The following is a 17,639-nucleotide window of genomic DNA, read 5'->3' as shown; positions in this document are numbered from 1 at the left end:
GTGGAACTGTGGAAACAAGTGGTGGAAAGTAACTAAGTACATTTACTCAAGTACTGTACTGAAGTACAATTTTGAGGTATTTTTTACTTTGCTGGAGTATTTCCAGTTTTCAGTACTTTTACTTCTACTCAACTACATTTCAGAGGCAAGTAGCCTATGGCACTTTTACTCCACTGCAATTATTTGAAAACGTTATTAGTTACTTTGTAGATTTGGATTATTATTACAAAACATGCATTAACCACTTCATCCCTATTGGCTATTTGAAAATAGCAGATCTACAAGCTCACAACGCGTGGCTTTGAGACGTGTTGTGAGCTTGTAGATCTGCTATTTTCAACATTTGTGAAATGGGACATTCTGCATAATGAGTACTTTTACTTTTGGTACTCTAAGTATATTTTGATGTCAATACTTTTGTACTTTTACTCAATTCAGTTTTGAATACTGGACTTTTACTTGTAACAGAGTATTCCTACATTGTGGTATTGATACGTTTACTTAATTAAAAAAATGTGAGTACTTTGTCCACCACTGCCCATGGTGCAACAACCAATCTGGGGAAAGTAATGCTCAAGCCTGTTAATTTCAAGGACTCCCATAACTCTGAAGAGCGTTCAAATGGAACCAAAAATGGACCTATAAGGGTTCTTTTGTAATTTAATATCGACAGTGATAAAAGATTATGCACACAGAATTTCAGCAAACACTGATTAGTTAAATTAAATTCATATATATTTATTTCAGGGACTATAAGTAGGCCTAGTAGTCATGGCATTCTTCATGCAACAAGTATCCCCGCACATCTGACAGAATTATGCTGGTTTGGTTGATATCTGTAGGCTTATTATTACTAGGCATCCGTGTGAAACGTTTTCATTCAAGCACAAGCCTGATGGTACAGTTGTGACCAAATAAAGTGCAAACACTGAACAGAATAGATGAGTAAGCATGTGCTGAAATGGTGAAATATTTTGGTTGGTCATAAACCGACATGTTACAATAACCAACAACGTTTCACCGTTTCAGCACATACTTACTGAGATCCATTCTATTCTATTTAGTAGCCTATAGTCTACTTTTCACTTGATTTGGTCACAATATACTACATCTAAAAATATCTTATGCCAGGGCCCATACAAGATTTGAGTTATTAAAATGTGTCCACATTTTCCCCCCCGAATATAACAGATCAACAAGCTCACAACACGTCGCAAGATACAACACAAAAGGTTAGAATATGGAGGTAAGAGGTGTCTGCCCGACAGCAGCAATAATGGTTTGTATAGTGTCTAAAGTTTAAACACTGAACACAGGAAATCTAGTGGTTTGTGGTGTCTAAAGTTTAAATACTGAACACAGGAAATCTAATGGTTTGTGGTGTCTAAAGTTTAAATACTGAACACAGGAAATCTAATGGTTTGTGGTGTCTAAAGTTTAAATACTGAACACAGGAAATCTAATGGTTTGTGGTGTCTAAAGTTTAAATACTGAACACAGGACATCTAATGGTTTGTATAGTGTTTGTGTCTAAAGTTTAGTGCAGCTCTCAGGGCATCTGGGGTCAGCTGGTGCTCAGGAGGAGAAATTAGATCCAGTGTTGTTAGAACCATTAGACCAGTGACACCGCACCACACAAATAGTCCAGTTAATAATCCTCCTCTCTCTCTTTCTCATCAGATCCCTTACCTCCTCTCTTTTCTCCTAGCAGTCCTGCATGGCCTCAGTAAACCCTGGTGGTTAAGAGAAAACATCACCCTTTACTTAAAAAAGACAATCACAGACTGTAGGATTGAATTCAACTTTATGATCTATAATAAATTGCATATCATCTCCTCTCTCATTTACACCTTTCTTGTTGTATATATAGCACAAAAAAAGAAAAGAAAAGGCTCTCCTAAAAGCTTTTTATAATTTTATATAGGCCTTGATTTATTATCCAAAATAGGAGGTCAAGTTTGTGTGGACATACTGTATATTCAGTCTGCAAAGGTTTACCTGGGGGGGGGGGGTGTGTGTGATCCCACCGTAACCTGCGTGTTATCTCTCAGAGTCAAATGAACACTCAGGGATATGCACTGTTGTGGGGTAATGAGGTTAAAGGAGGATTGGAGGTCTTAAAATGTATCTGGTAATTCAGCCCCAGTTTGACATCTCACAGATTAGAGCTGTCAGCTCTCTATAGCACAAAGACAGCTACAGAGAAAGCTACAGGGAGACACTCGATCGATACTCTTGCAAACTCTCTAAGCTTTCATTTAGAAGGCTATTTATTAACGTTCAGATCAGACTCATGAAATATTGGCTTTACAAGACCAAACTGGACCAGAACTAAATGAAGATGGCACAAAGATAACAACAAAGTACCATGGACTTGGGAGGAAACATTCTGATACCAAATGTGGATTACAGTCCCTTCTTACAACTGAACTGAAGCCGTTTTATGGAAAAGGTATGAAGATGTCGCTTAACAACTTTCAACCCAGCATCCCTATTGTGGTTATGTCACTGTAGGCCATAATGTTCAAAATCTTTTTTAATTATCTAACTCTAAATATTCCACAAATCTGCCCAAATTGTGAAAATAGCTGATCTATATGATCACAACGTGTTGTGATCTTCTGTTAGTTGTTTTGCTCTGATAGATTGATAGATGGTTGTATGTATGTATTTTTTGGATGACCTTGAAGCTTTGTGCAGTACCTCCTGTATTGAAGGACCAATATGATGACATTTTGTTTTGTTGTTGTTTTTAACCACTTGAACACTCTATTCATACTTTTGAAGTAAAACAGACCTGAGTTACAACTGTAGTTGGACCGCTTTTTCCTGTCTACACCAAATCTCCTTGCCTGAAATAGCCGACCTTGTAGATCGGCTATTGTTGGCAAAACGTTCCCCCCAGATTAAGGATGCTGGGGTCTCTTTTCTGGGACTAAGCAAGTAGCATTTGTGGATTTAGGTTATTTAAAGATTCAATATTTAGGACGGGTTGTAAGTGATTTTTTATTTTATTTTATTTAAAAAAAAAGTTTTGGTTAAAAGGTTAAAGCTCTATATTCTGATAGTAATCATTGCAGAGTGTTTGTTCAATAACAACGGTTTCCGCATCTCTCCACTTTAACAGAGAATATATTTTTAGGTTGGGATACCAAACCATTGGATCATTTATCAGCTTGTGTTCCAGTTCTACATTTTCTTCTCATATTTTATTTTTTCACCATTTCCTCTATCCTGTATGAGTTCTCTCTACTGATTGGATAAAATTAGTATCCTGAGCTGGAAAGGTATCCTATTTACTGTTTACAAATGAGCTGGATGGGGTGACCTCTGTTACCAAACAAACACTCTATAGTATAGAGTCTATACTATAGAAATGATTGTTATGGAAATATAGAGCTATTTAACACTTATTTGAACAAAACAACATTGATATCATGATAGGCTATTGTTGTGCATGCAGTGTTTTAAAGATCAGTGGCTTAGTGGTCACACTTTTAGTTAAGTGACAATTTAGTGACAATCTAGTAAGGAGACAAAAAATGACCTCATTTTAGACATCTTACATTGCAGTGACTTATAACAAAACAAAACAAATAACATGATATCACTAGCCTGATTATCAGACAAGAAGCAGTCCATTCAGTGGAGTGGGCGGGGTCTATGGTCTGGAGCCACACAGGCTAATGCTATCACTGTCTTATCCTGGGTTAGGAACACTACAGCAGTGGATTTGTGATGGAGTGGATCTAAGCTGCTTGTGTTAGCATCATGGGCCAGACACAGAGTGGAGATGAAGAGGTGGATGATGATGAGGAGGTGGAGCTGAGGCAGATCCAGACACTGTACGCAATGTTCATCAAGAAGTGTCCCAGTGGAGCTCTGCACCTTCACGAGTTCAGGAACATGTTTGGAATTCATAGCACTTCTGAAGAGGAGAGTTTATACATGGAGACTCTCTTCAGATCCTTTGATACTAATAGGGTAGGAATGCTACTACTACTACTACTACTATAACTACTACTACTGCTGCTACAACAACTAGAGAGAACACCCCAACATACAAATTGTACAACATACCCCTCACACCTATGACCTGCACATGCACATGCACATGCACATGCACATGCACATGCACATGCACATGCACATGCACATGCACATGCACATGCACATGCACATGCACATGCAGAGAGAGAGAGAGAGAGAGAGAGAGAGAGAGAGAGAGAGAGAGAGAGAGAGAGAGAGACTGCATACCTATGACAGGAGCAAGCCCAAACTCTAACACCAACATAATAAACTTGACAACATATCCCGAATACCTACTGTATGACACATGTACAACACAAACACAGAGTCAGAGAGACACGCAGTTTGACATTACTGAATCAGTCTAAGTATTATTAAGTACAATTATTGGGGCGTGTCTCCTGGCAGAGATTTGCGCTCTACTGTGCGCCCATTTCTTTCTCATTATTATTCTCACCTCAAACATAGGGGATAAGGGAAGGTAAGGGAATGGTGATGGTGATGTAAACTCAACATCAATCTTCATGTAACAAAATGTTACGTTTTGATACTTAAGGATTAGTAGCATGTGGTACTGGCATCAAACTTGTTTAATTTATTGATTGTGAAGCTGTACATTGATTAATTTTATCTACAGTATATCTCCTCCAGGCCCAAGGCCAGGGATGGAGATTATGTTTTCACCCATCTCTGAGTGTGTGTATGTACAGTATGCGTGTGTGCGTGCGTGCGTGCGTGAGTGTGTGCGTGTGTGCGTCTGTCTGTCTGTCTGAAGCTATCTCGCAAACCGCTAGATAGGGAAACTGGAGATAATATGTTCTCTGCGGAGTGCATATCTTTTTGTCTAATTATATATTTTTTGTAAAAATAAATGAGCAACAGCTAGTGCTAATATGATGATAATATTCCTACAGGACAATGTGATAGACTTCATGGAGTTTGTTGCTGCAGTCCATCTGGTTCTAAGGGGCCGCCCAGAAGATAGGTTGAAGTGGACCTTTAAAGTTTACGACCGAGACGGAAACGGAAAACTGGACAGACAAGAAGTCAAACACATCATCAAGGTAAGACTGGAAACTGCAAGAAGACAACATATGCAATATAAATCCAATTCCAATCCAAAGATTACAGTCAATTCCTGCACACACTTATCCTCTATAGTAGACAATCATACAGTGACATACAGTGGTGCTTAAATACATGATGGTAAATCCACAGCTGTGTTGGAGGTGTATATACACGCATGCATGTGCATGTGCACGCACACGCACACACACACACACACACACACACACACACACACACACACACACACACACACACACACAGTATGACTATAGATAGTGTATGTTCAATTGAGGGAATCTCGAAGTTTGTTTGTTATGATGGATATACCTCCAACACAGCTGTGGATACACATAAGTGTAAATACACATGTAATTATGGGCTGTATTTAAGTACTATGTCACTTCATTTTTGATAGATTGTCTTATGTTTCAGATACTCTACAAGATTAAAATGAACCATGATTTACAAGGAATGACACCAAATGACATCTGTGACAGAATATTTGAGGCGGTGGATCAAAACAAAGATGGTAAGTCTCTATTTTCCTTCCACTGTCAGGGGTGGCCATAGCTAAATGAAGGGACTGAGACTAATGACACTAGTCTGTTTGTTTGTTTGTTTTACTAAACCACCTTTAGATATAGATGGATTACATTGATGAAAAAAAAATATTAATATTTATCATTCCTGTTTCAGGTCAGATTACACTTGCAGAGTTTATGGAGGGAGCCCAGAAGGATAGCTGGATCTTGGACTTTATGAAGGTAGATGTCAATGCCAGTAGATGGTTCAAACGGAACTTTAAAGAGTCGTGAAATAGAGAGTCAGAGACTTGTCAGAGAGTTAAATACATACAATACCATATTAATGGCATTGTGGTTAAAGAATATTGCCTGGAAAACTACACATTTGCCTTTTTATTGCTGATACCTCAGATAATGCATGGATGATTGATGCATGGATTGCACAGGGCTCTGGCTATAGTATAGAAGAAAGTGGATAGGGAGACAGGGCCCTTTGCTATTGGAAAGAAGAGGGACATGGTCCGCTGCTATTGGACAGAAGAGGGGACAGGGTCCTCTGCTATTGGACAGAAGAGGGGACAGGGTCCTCTGCTATTGGACAGAAGAGGGACATGGTCTTCTGCTATTGGACAGAAGAGGGACATGGTCTTCTGCTATTGGACAGAAGAGGGACATGGTCTTCTGCTCTAGAGGGGACAGGATACTCTGCTATTGGACAGAAGAGCGGACAGATGCGGACATACTGCTTCCCAGTCTGAAACTGCTTTCTCACATGTGGAAGCCATGGTCGCGTTCCATTGACAGGCCTTCTTTATTGACAACAGTCCAGTTGCCCTTATCTTTAATCTAAGTGGAAAGTCTGATTGGACGAGTGGCACAAGGGTGCTATTGATCTCTGAACTGATCTTCAGTCTCATACATTCTACTGTATGTCCTTTGCCTTCCTATTTGCTTGCTATCCTCTCCTCTGACCTACTGTAGGAGCATCTTGCATGCTCAGTATTTCCTCCACAAAACACTCAACCAGATAATCTATGGCAAAAACAAAACAGCTCAATGTACATGGCAGGTTGGATTACAGGGTAAGCAGGAGAAGAGGGGAAGACTTTTCAGTTGCCCATGTTATCTAAAGTCACAATTCGCTATTGGAGTACAGCTTTAGAGATGAGCCAGATTTTAGAGCCACAGCAGGTTAATGATGGCAGATACTTTATTTTAGACACAGTGTAAGAAGAGACCACTATATAATAATCGTCTTAAACTTTGTAGTGATATGGCTTCCTTTCAGGATAGCTGGTGGTATGCTACAAGAGGATACAAACTGCTCAAACACAAATATGACCATTATTGTTCAATAACAGACCTGGGCACTGCGGAAAGTTTTCTTTGTCCCATACTGAACATCACTATTGACCAACACGGCTGCCATGTTGCTTTTACATCGTGTGTGTGTGTGTGTGTGTGTGTGTGTGTGTGTGTGTGTGAGAGAGTGAGAACATGGCACTACATGCTGGCAGTATGGTGATCTATTCTAAACACCTGTCACGTAACACAAACCCGACCCAATCCCCCCCAAGCCTATAGCAGCTAGGGATATAAGGTTCAAGTCACCCAGAGGGATAAGCTGTAATAGAGCTTATCCCTCTGGGCGACTTGAATCTTTGGTCTCTCCAACTGTGCTTACGCAACAGCTACTGTAGTAGGTGCCCTGAAACACTGACGTCACGTTTTTCATTGAACAAGGCACCAAGGCACCTGCTGTTCAGCAGAGAGCAGCACAGTAAATAGTTTAACAATGTGTGCAACAGGGTGCTGGTGCAGCAAGAATAAAGTATAACTGTTTGCCACCTATTCTTGATCACTGCCAAGAGTTTAGGGCAGTGATTCCCAACCTGTGGGTCAGGACCCACTGGTGGAACATGAGGGTATTGCAAGTGGGCTCCCCAAATAATATAACTAGACAAAGCAAAAAAGAAGTTACAAATGTTATGTTAAAAAACATATATTCAAAGATTTCCACAAATGTTCACGATAAAAAAAAATGCAGATCTACAAGCTCATAGCGCGGCATTCGGTGCCGCACTATGAGCTTGCATATCTGCTATTTTTGAATAGCCAAAGAAATCTAAAATGACACAGATGCGTTCCCGGATTGAATGGGTTCAAATCAAGAAAAATGTGTTTACATTCTGATACCAATAAATTAGAACTTAAATTATACTACCGGTACATTAGTTCCATCGATCCAAGCCAGAACGCTATCGATGGATTGATCAACATGCTCTGAAAATGCACCCATCTGACCACTTACAACATTTTCAAGTGGGCCCTGATCCAGAAAAGGTTGGGAAACACTGTTTCAGGGAAACCACTGTCTATGACTGTCTATTTCTGCTAGTAGAAGTGAACTTCTCCCAGCAGGTAGAAGCACCTGCTGGTAGAAGATGGTACAAACACTGTATGTTGAACAGGTAATCATCTGAGTGGATTACATGTTCAACATATGGTACTGTACAGAGTGCACTTGCCTTATTGTTCATCCTCTCTCTAAGACCCCCAGTGTTAACCCCTAGCCCTTAACATTTACAGATAAAAAGGTAAATGGAAGGGCAATGCATAAATAGTTCCATAATCTTTGAAGGTTTTGCTTTTAAAGTTTCATTTTTATTTTTCAAATGGTTTAATCTTTTCTACTTGTCTTTTGAATTACACATTCACTGCTTATCATTAAAATTCAACACTTGCCATCCATTTTGCTGTTCCAAGCATATTGGTAAATAATAAAACATTTGACACTTAATTTAATTTTGAATCGTTTGTTCCTCCAAGAGACTGGACTTATTATGAAACCCAGAAGACATTAATTACAGCAAGACAATGACGCATGGTAAAACTATATTTATAGCTAAATAAATCAAAATTACAACAGTAAATATAAAAGACATGATTTCAGATTCATCACATGCTTCATTCTGTGCCTCTCTAAAATCCTATTTACACAAGATATTGTACAACACGGCTAGTGTGGAGTGCGATCATTGGGGGAAATGATTAATACTTTTGAATATTTGTGAACATCTGGGTAAAAAGAACAGATTCAAAGTGCAACAAATTCTTCAGAGTGCAACAAATTCTGTCTTTTGTCACTACAGTGTGAAACTACATTAATTTGTTCAGGTATTCTGTGGTACAAGTTTCCAGAAAGCCTTAAATACTTAGTGATCTCTCACAATCAGGATTAGTCTCTTCTCGTGCATGTGTTCTATAACTCTAACACTAAAGGTTATACAGCCTCTACTTAATGATACTACAGTTGTAATAAAATAGTACAATTAAAAAATAACTAAATGATTTGCAGTATAATGCCTTCTAGAAATGTTGGAAAATATACAGCAAATCAACAACATAAGAACTGAGTTCATACCGTAGGTCATATCAATGTAATGTAATTATACAATTATAATGTTGGAAAGACAATCATTATTGTGTCACATAATCAGGACCCAACTCTCTAAAACAGAGCTGAACATGGTCCAGTTGTATCAAAACTGTACAAAAACTGAAGGCCCTTCGGTAGATATAGCTTCAATGGCCAAAATACGACCCTGCAACAGTGCTATATTAGCCTTCACATACACAAAGGTAGCTAAATGTGCTTAAAAATATATATTGAACTTCAATATAGTCTTTTATTTGGTGTCTCCCATTTTTTTTGCTGGTTTATGAGAGGATAGAGGTAAATTGTTTTATATTGTTACTCTAAATAACATAACATATTCACATTTACCGCAAAGGTAAAAAGCCCTGCAAAACTACAGTATCCATTTCACACATTGTCTACACACAGTAAAATCCTCAGTTATATTTAACTCAGAGAGGGTACACATGGAATCAAATGGACCCATATTAGACAATATTAAAGAACCATGGCCTCTTTGAACGAATCAATCCATCTGTAAAAGAAATGGAAACATTATGCTACAGAGAACAAATTAAGCATTAGTCAAATGATGAATGCGAGTAGACTTACAAATAATAATCATTACTATGTGTATACTCATATGAACTGAGGAATGGAATGGCATTCATTTTTAACTATGTACCTCTGGGCTGTTTGGATGTCATCAGCTTTGAAAATGTAGTAGAGCGTGTTTTTGTGGTAAAGCTTGAACTGTAACTTCTGAGACGAATCTTCCTTTAACATGAATCCCAACAGGGGTTGACTCTCCAAGGCTGCCACATCCTACAAGGATAAAAAATAAAAAATAAAACATCATGGCCATTAGATCTTCATTATATTTTTCTTTTTATTTAACTCATCACTACCTGATTTAGGGTTTTCATGATGGTAAAAGCCCATGTAATTAAATAAATACGGTGAAGGAGAACTCACCTCACTGGCGGCATACGTATAAAGGACCTTGTCCTTGATGACAAACCACAGCCTCTTCACCTGTCTCTTATTGGCCTTTGATCTCTGCAAGTAACCACTCATCGAGGAGTTGTCTGTGTTTGCCGTAACCTAAGGCAATTAAAAGCAATTAGACGAGTGTTCTAATCTACAGAAGCAATCCTTCTTATCAAGCATGACGCTGTTGTACGACGGTGTATATATCAGGCTTCAGTCACCTCTTTGAGAGCAGCGGGTATCTTCTTCTGCTTCCTTGTGAAAGCAAAGGTAGACTTGCTACCAGGGGACAGAGCCTGTGCTTGTTCACCTGGTGAAATGAATTGTGAAATATGGCTTTAGTTATCTTTGATTTTGAAGTTGTTCGGCGGAAACATTGTATCTCCATATTTCATCTTTTTATGTTTTCTTCTTATATCAATGACCTACGTATTTTTTACTTTGTCATATGAGTGCCAAACAAAAGGTTGTCTGTTTTGGGTTTCTGAAAAGTAACGGTTATGGGTAATTTAATGGTTTCCACCCGACAGCGACGGCTCAGTGTCAGTACAGGTGATGTTCTCAGAACCTAATTTGGGTCCTGCTCTGGAGGTAGTACTAACCTGGGTTCTGGGAACCGAGAAATAATCATTTTTTCCCCTAAAATAGCAGCTCTACTAAGTAAGTAACTAAGTACGGTAAGTAATCTGGATATAATGGAAACGTGGGTTCCGGGTTCTGGAAGGTTCTAGGTTACCCAGTAGAAGGCATAAGGAAACCCTTCAGTAACTTACTTCTCTTCTGCTGGAGGACGGTGAAGCACTGATCACACACGCGTGCCAGCTGGTTCTTTAGATACTCCAGGCAGTACTTGTTAGAGGAGCACGCCTGGCACACCACCTAATGAGTCATTTACACAAAATCAATTAGGACAATTGTTTTACTTGCAGTTTCAATGGATGTTAATGTGCTGCGTTCTCCCATTTAGATACGGCATATTTAGGAATGACTATTTTATAACCTGTTCCGTGTACATCTACTGTACATATTCCTAACTAGAAAGACGGAGCATCCTACAGCATGAACTGCTTTCTCCACCCTAGCACCACCTTAGCAATAACCTAGTATGGCCTAGCAACCACCCAGCCACATTGTCATTCAAATAACTGCTATTTAATTGTGTTTTGGGCATTATAACATTCTGTTTGGCTTTTATGCTTCGTAAGCAAATATTCCACAGGGCAGATATGACAAATAACTTAAATATACAAAGAACTGAATATTTAATTACTTTTTCTAAATGTAAAAAAGTGGAAATAGCCAATCTACTACTTGTTTCCTTGTTTCAAAATGTAAAAAAGATATTAGTGGAAATAGACGATTTTTGGGGGGAAAAATGAAAATGTATGAACAAATTTCAACATGTAAATGACTGACAATTAATTGCAATTATCTCAAATAATTGCCATCAGGCGATTATGTAATAATTGTGACAGGAAGCCTCACCTTTCCACATGCTCTGCAGTGGTGCCGCCTCCATGTGAGCGTGAACTCACAGGTGCAGATCATACACATGGTGGCTCGTAGGTCCGGGATCCATATGGGGGCTTTGGAGCCCAAACTGGCACTGTCGCTTGGTTCTATCTGAATATGAAACAACAATCATGTATGTTTTTTATGTATTCTTTCATTTTTACAGAGAGTTTTGTCATGTTGATATGAACCGTAACTGTTCTTCTGTACATGTTCATTACAATATATAACTATTTTATTTTAACCACTGAACTTCTAGTTAGTTGACTGGGGTCCCCAAGGGGTCTATCCTAGCACTAGCAGGTCCACTCCCTTTTGCCCTCAAAACCCAAAACAAAACACTCTTCAGTGAAAATAGCCTATCTACAAGATCACAACGCGTTGCGTTTGCATCTGTTATTTTCACAGGGTTGTTTGCCTCAGAATAGTGGTTAATAATATCAAATAATAAAGATGGACTTGTACTACAGTACCTCCTCAGGAGCTTTGCCAGATATAAAGGTTATCTTTTTCCTGGTATAGTCGTTGATCGCCATGGAGATGGCCTCCAGCCACTCATCTCTCTCTGTGGCAGAACTACAGCAAGAGGACAACATGTGCTCACTATGCATGTATTATAGCTACAGATCGTTGCTGTCGGGTGGAAACCTCATACATCCAACACTGTACTTTTCAGGATTCAAATTCAAAAATAGCAAAAATAGACGATCTACAAGCTCAAAACGCAGATTGTATTTTTTGTAAAATGACGACGTAGAGCATTAAGTTACGACAAACAGTTAAAATATGGAGATAAGTGGTTTCTACCCAACAGCGATGATATGCTGTGTTTATTGGCCTCCGTAAGAAAGGGGAAAGATATTTCTGTTAAGAGTTAGTTTTCAATACCACAGATTGTCCTTTATCATAACAATAAAGTTTTTGTCTCTTCCTCTTACCTTGCAGAGAGAATAAACGAACGCTCCACACTCTCAATGTTCAGCTCATTCTGAAAGGCCTCTTGGTTCGGCTTGCTAACCTGCAATTATTTTCCATTGTGAGCGGAGAATTGATTACACAGTCACACAGTCAAATCCAAAGTGTTAATGTGACAGTGTGCCCGTTCTCATGACAGGCGTGAAATGGTCAGGGCCAGATCATAGCACAGAAAAAAAGTATTCACCTTCATCCCAGCCAAGGACAGCATATTGTTGAGTTTATACTGGCCCGACTGAACAGGAGTGGTGTACAGCAATGTGTCGTTGAACTACAGGAGAAATGGTGGAGATCAGTCACTTTTAGTAGTCTATGCTGTAAAATCCTGAGTTAAAATTTTGCATAGGGAGTGTAGAAATGCCCATACATACATACATACATGCCCATTTTACACTCTCAGAGTAAAATGCACACTCTGGATTTCCCAGTGTATAAAGAATTAATACAGTTCAGAATTCCCCATTGGGCCACAATGCCCATGAGGAATGAATCCCTTCTGAAGGTTAGGAACTGTACCAGGAAGAACGTTCTGGGTTGCATGACCTTCCTGGACAGCTTCATCAAGATGCCTTCTTTCAGAAACACCTGAAAAACAAACATCATATGCTTTCATATGAATTATGAAGTTATTTGAAGCAGATGGCATACCGGACTACAGTAGGTGGCCAGTGACTTTGACCAGTTTCACTTTCAAAACCTTTGCCACATGCATGTCACACAAACAGAATGCGGCACACAACACCAACGGTTTGATAATGTGGATTGTGGAAGTTAAATGGTGGATTTGTGGATGGGACTCTATATATAGGTTTTGAAAGTGAAACTGGTCAAAGCCATCTACTGTATAAGTGCTGCCATCTTTATTGTAGTTTGGACATTGTACTGTGCACTTATATACAGTAATTAAAGTTTGACTTGGCTTCACAATAATTTGCAGAAACATCTCTTGGGTGGGAAAAGAAAGCTTTGTGTGGTACCCACCCTCCCAGGCTGGACAATCTCATGGTGGCCATTCAGACGACACTGGACCTGGATCAGCTTCTGAAAATTATCCTGAGAGATAGTTGAGATTTTAGGATGGTCCGTCTGCATTCATTAACTATTCATTCACTCACTCACCATTCGTTCACTAACCATTCATTCACCATTCATTCATTCATTCATTCGAGTGGATTTATCTCACCCCTTGTTTCATGATATCATTGGCATGATTAGCCACCTCTTTGACAATACCAAGGGCAGCTGTATGGATGAAAATGTAAAACAATTTAAGTGAAGGAATAGGTGCATATCACATATATAACAGGATGAGTTTAAAGGAGTAGTTCACCCCAAAAAAATACTTATTTCCTATCAATTACACACCCACGATACACTGAATTAATGGAGGGTTTTTTTTTGTCGCATTCCTAAGCCAATAATTTGATTACCGGTGGTCTATCCGGTAGGAGACACAAAGAGTCTCCTTTGTGTCTCCCACCGGATACATAAGCATCTTTATAATTATCATCAAATTATTTGGAATTCAATGCTTTATGGGGTGTGTAATTGATAGAAAATAAGTGTTTTTTTGGGTGAACTATCTATACTATACTATACTGTCAGAATAGTTCACATTAGCAGGTTTATTGCTGACCATCACATTTTACCTTGTGTGTCTTTGTAATCCACTGAGTCTGGGGCCAGGTTCTTCAGATAGTCTGAAATTACACACCATTTGAGAGGCAAAGAAAAGAAGCTATAGGAAATGAGACATTTGACAGTACAATGGGTTTTAAGTACTGGGTTGAGTTGTACATTCTTCTACTACAATTAAATGGGAAAACCCTGGATACAAAATACGCAGGTGCTTACATATTATAATTATACAAGTGTGACGTCAGAAACATTCTTCACATTTTGGCGCTGAACCACGGCACCGCTTATATCACTTACTGTGTGTTAAAGCTTGTTATGTCACCAAATCTGATTTAGTCTGCCTTTAAATCTTATTACATGTGCCTTGAAGGTAAATGAGACAAATGCCACACTGAGCTCATTCTTATCACTAGGTGGCAGTGTAACACTTGTGATGAGAGACCTCAAGGTTTGACCATGTTGATCTGATTGAGTATGAATATTGGTTAGTTATTTTTATGATGGGGGGGAAATGCTTTAAGGAAATAGAATGAATATAGAATGAGAAATGTGTAGTTCAAATGAAGTGAATATTGTGGAAATGTTACCTGTAAGCAGCATCTGATACTGTGGTATTCTTTGAATAGGCTTCAGCAAGTAATGTCTCAGAGCCAGGTTGGCACAGCGTGGACTGGCCTGGCACACAATACACATATTATAATGGACATCATGGATGCAACAATTAATCAAACTAATGAAATCAGTCAATTGTATAAAAACATTTAATAAAATAATCAAATGTCAAAAATACCGAAAATAGCAGATCTACAAACTTGCAATGCATCGTAAGTTTGTAGATTATTGCATGACACCGTTGTACGACAACGTATAAAACAGTGTAAAATAGGACTTAAAGTGGTTAATCAGACTATTCGATTATTCGATTAATCAGAAAAAATAATCAATAGAATAATCACTAATGGACATCAACATAGTGCTACAGGGATGAAGAGTTTTTGTAAGCCAACATGAAGGTTTCCTTCACTGTGGATTCCCACCACAACCACAGCTTTCCAATAGACTTTTTGCATTGGATAAATGGTAATTGGATATAAATGGTTTGGATTTTGTTCAACAAGATAATCACATAATGGCTTCAAAATTCATAGCTGACGTGCAGTATTAACGGTGATACAAATATGCATTTTTCAAAACAAAACTCAAAATGCAAACTCTCTTAGGTGTATGTTAACCACATGGACTTTACTTTCTGCAATAATCAAAAAGTATGTGGGGAAAAAAAGGATTGGAAACCTGGCGAGGGAACTCCTTGTGTACTCAGTCATCTCCGGATTATAGGATTACAAACTGTAGTACTCTATATTACATAGTACATCTCTCTCTGACACCCATCACCCCTCAAAGAAATTAAAAGACACTCCTCGTAAACACAATAGCAGGTTGATCAAAACAGGTCTGTCAAGCTTTGTTACCTCAAATTCTCGGAGCACTCCAGCAAACACAGAGTTCCTCTTTGTCTGCTCTTCCAGCTGGGTGACATTCTTGTCGAACTCACGGATGTATGTGGAGTACATCTTTAGATAGGGCCCTTTCTTCACAAAGATGTCTGCTAGCCGGGCACTCTCATCCCTATGAGTAAAACAGCATCCAGACATTTATGCATCATAGACACATCACCTGGCTGGAAATAGATCTGAAAAGGACATGCTTACAGAGATGCAGCTGTTCATGTCTAGTGTAGACTCTAACTATATTTATTCTTATTTTATCTTAATTTGCTCTTTACTATCATCTCCCTACTCTTACTTGTTGTATGTCTCCTGTGTTTCATAGTTTACTGCTATTGCAGCTATGAAAGTCTCTCAGGCCAGACTACTCTTCCACACTCTATGAATGCTACAGAGTCTTTAACTGCTCCTCGCAAATAGTTAGGAAGTAATTTCCGTTAAGTAGTAAAGTAGCTGCGGAGTCTGGGGGTTCGAATCCACCTTTGCACCTTTCCGCCTTTCAAATCCGGCTTTGTCGAGCATCTATACAAACACAATTGGCTTATGTTTGGGTGGGGGCTACTTACTGGCAGCTGAGCTAGTAGGATACAACAGCAGTGACAAGAGGAATCAATTGGCAAAACGACTAAATTGGGGAGAAAAAAGGGGTAAAAAGCAAAGTATATATTTTGCAAAGCAGCAAGCTAGATAGGCATTGACTAACTTACAGTAGGAGTTGTAATGAACTGTAATGGCTAAAAGGAAGTGGGACAGATATGTACAACATACTGTACAGACTGTTAAGTCTGAAGAGATCGCTGCTAGGACACTTACATTACATGGGGATGAATAAAGGTTTATCTTATCTAATCATCAGGTATTACACACACGTGTTGAAGCTTGTGAGCCTGGAATGTGATTCATGTGTGTAATTGTGCCACACATAGAGCCCTTCTAGAGCCCAAACGAAATATCGGCCATTATTTTACTTTTTTGATGACATTGGTATCATCAGTTATGTAGCTGATGTGTCCCGATTAGGGACATAATATAATTAAGCCCCAATTAAGCCCATCACAATGCGTTGTGAGCTTGTAGATTGGCAATTTCTTTTTACTTTTTGTAAAAAAATAAAAAAAAAAGAACTTTTTGAAAATCTGTGAAAACCTTTGCCAAAAATGACAAAATAGGGATGCCAGGTTGAAAGTGGTTAATAAAATACACGTTTCTCAAATTGATTAGAAACATTTCAACCTTTTGACAAAATACAGTGCATCAGTCAGAAAATCAGTAATCAGCAGGCCAGGTCTCTCCAAAATCGGGATTTCATCTGAAAAATTAATCTGCAATTGTTTGGCCTCTATCAGTTTTCTAATTTAATATCACATTGTGTGGTTGGTTGTGATACCATTTGGCAACTCTTTGCTCCAGCTCTCTGAGCAGGTCTTGGTTGAGCTCGTACAGCTGGGGAAGGTTGTACAGAATCTGGTTGAGCACGCGTTCTTCTATGACAGGCTTCCCACTCTGACGAGACGCCTTGGCCACGGCATCACGGAAATCCTGCAAAGACACAGACAGAGTGCTTAGAATATACTGTATATCAGGGCTCAATTTGTAAAAAAAATAATAATAAAAAAAAGAGAGGGTGACATTTTATTATTAACCCCTACATGTACAGTATATACTTCTTTGTATGACCAATCAAAATTGCTTATATAGTCTACATTTCCTGAAAGGAAATGGATGTATTTAATTCAGTCTGACCAGAAGCAGGGATAATATGTTTATCGCTGTTTCTGGTTTATCCCTGCTTCTGGGATGTCTGAAGCAGAGGCATGGATCCACCCAATCCCCCCAGCAAATTGACCCATGCTGTATATAGAAAGATAGATGGATGGTCACACAAAGTCTCATATCCTGGTAGGTAATTTACCTGGGCATGTGTTTACCCAACTGAGGGCAACGACGAAGCCCTAGGCAATAATTTGTTTATCTCAT

The 17,639-nt window shown here is 38.8% G+C and overlaps 2 protein-coding genes across 3 annotated transcripts in view; one reads left to right on the top strand and one right to left on the bottom strand.

Moving 5' to 3' along the window:
- Positions 1–2,336: 2,336 nt before the first annotated feature.
- guca1g (guanylate cyclase activator 1g) lies at positions 2,337–5,912 on the top strand (the record flags this gene model as incomplete). Its single annotated transcript, XM_084059502.1, has 5 exons — positions 2,337–2,452; positions 3,715–3,984; positions 4,944–5,093; positions 5,530–5,626; positions 5,794–5,912. The coding sequence occupies exons 2-5, from the start codon at positions 3,772–3,774 to the stop codon at positions 5,910–5,912; spliced, it is 579 nt and encodes a 192-aa protein (XP_083915628.1). The 5' UTR covers positions 2,337–2,452; positions 3,715–3,771.
- A 2,592-nt stretch (positions 5,913–8,504) lies between these two features.
- The window catches only part of LOC311046557 (FYVE, RhoGEF and PH domain-containing protein 6-like), a 21,150-nt gene continuing 12,015 nt past the window's right edge, over positions 8,505–17,639 (bottom strand). Inside the window, exons 6-21 of one of the 2 annotated variants that reach the window (XM_084058942.1) lie at positions 17,050–17,201; positions 15,627–15,783; positions 14,742–14,829; positions 14,166–14,216; positions 13,700–13,758; positions 13,498–13,569; positions 13,033–13,101; positions 12,704–12,787; positions 12,480–12,559; positions 12,015–12,117; positions 11,515–11,652; positions 10,788–10,908; positions 10,251–10,330; positions 10,015–10,143; positions 9,725–9,864; positions 8,505–9,574 (exon numbers count right to left, since the gene is read on the bottom strand). In XM_084058942.1, coding sequence (XP_083915068.1) covers positions 9,538–9,574; positions 9,725–9,864; positions 10,015–10,143; positions 10,251–10,330; positions 10,788–10,908; positions 11,515–11,652; positions 12,015–12,117; positions 12,480–12,559; positions 12,704–12,787; positions 13,033–13,101; positions 13,498–13,569; positions 13,700–13,758; positions 14,166–14,216; positions 14,742–14,829; positions 15,627–15,783; positions 17,050–17,201 — 1,560 coding nt within the window. In that variant the 3' untranslated portion in view covers positions 8,505–9,537. Of the gene's footprint in view, positions 9,575–9,724; positions 9,865–10,014; positions 10,144–10,250; positions 10,340–10,787; positions 10,909–11,514; positions 11,653–12,014; positions 12,118–12,479; positions 12,560–12,703; positions 12,788–13,032; positions 13,102–13,497; positions 13,570–13,699; positions 13,759–14,165; positions 14,217–14,741; positions 14,830–15,626; positions 15,784–17,049; positions 17,202–17,639 lie in introns of both variants that reach the window. The other variant, XM_084058943.1, reaches the window with a different exon arrangement.

The sequence above is a fragment of the Gymnoscopelus microlampas genome, assembly GCF_963454915.1.
Source record: "Gymnoscopelus microlampas genome assembly, chromosome: 6".
NCBI classification, from domain to species: Eukaryota; Metazoa; Chordata; class Actinopteri; order Myctophiformes; family Myctophidae; genus Gymnoscopelus; species Gymnoscopelus microlampas.
This window is presented reverse-complemented; position numbering and strand designations above follow the sequence as displayed.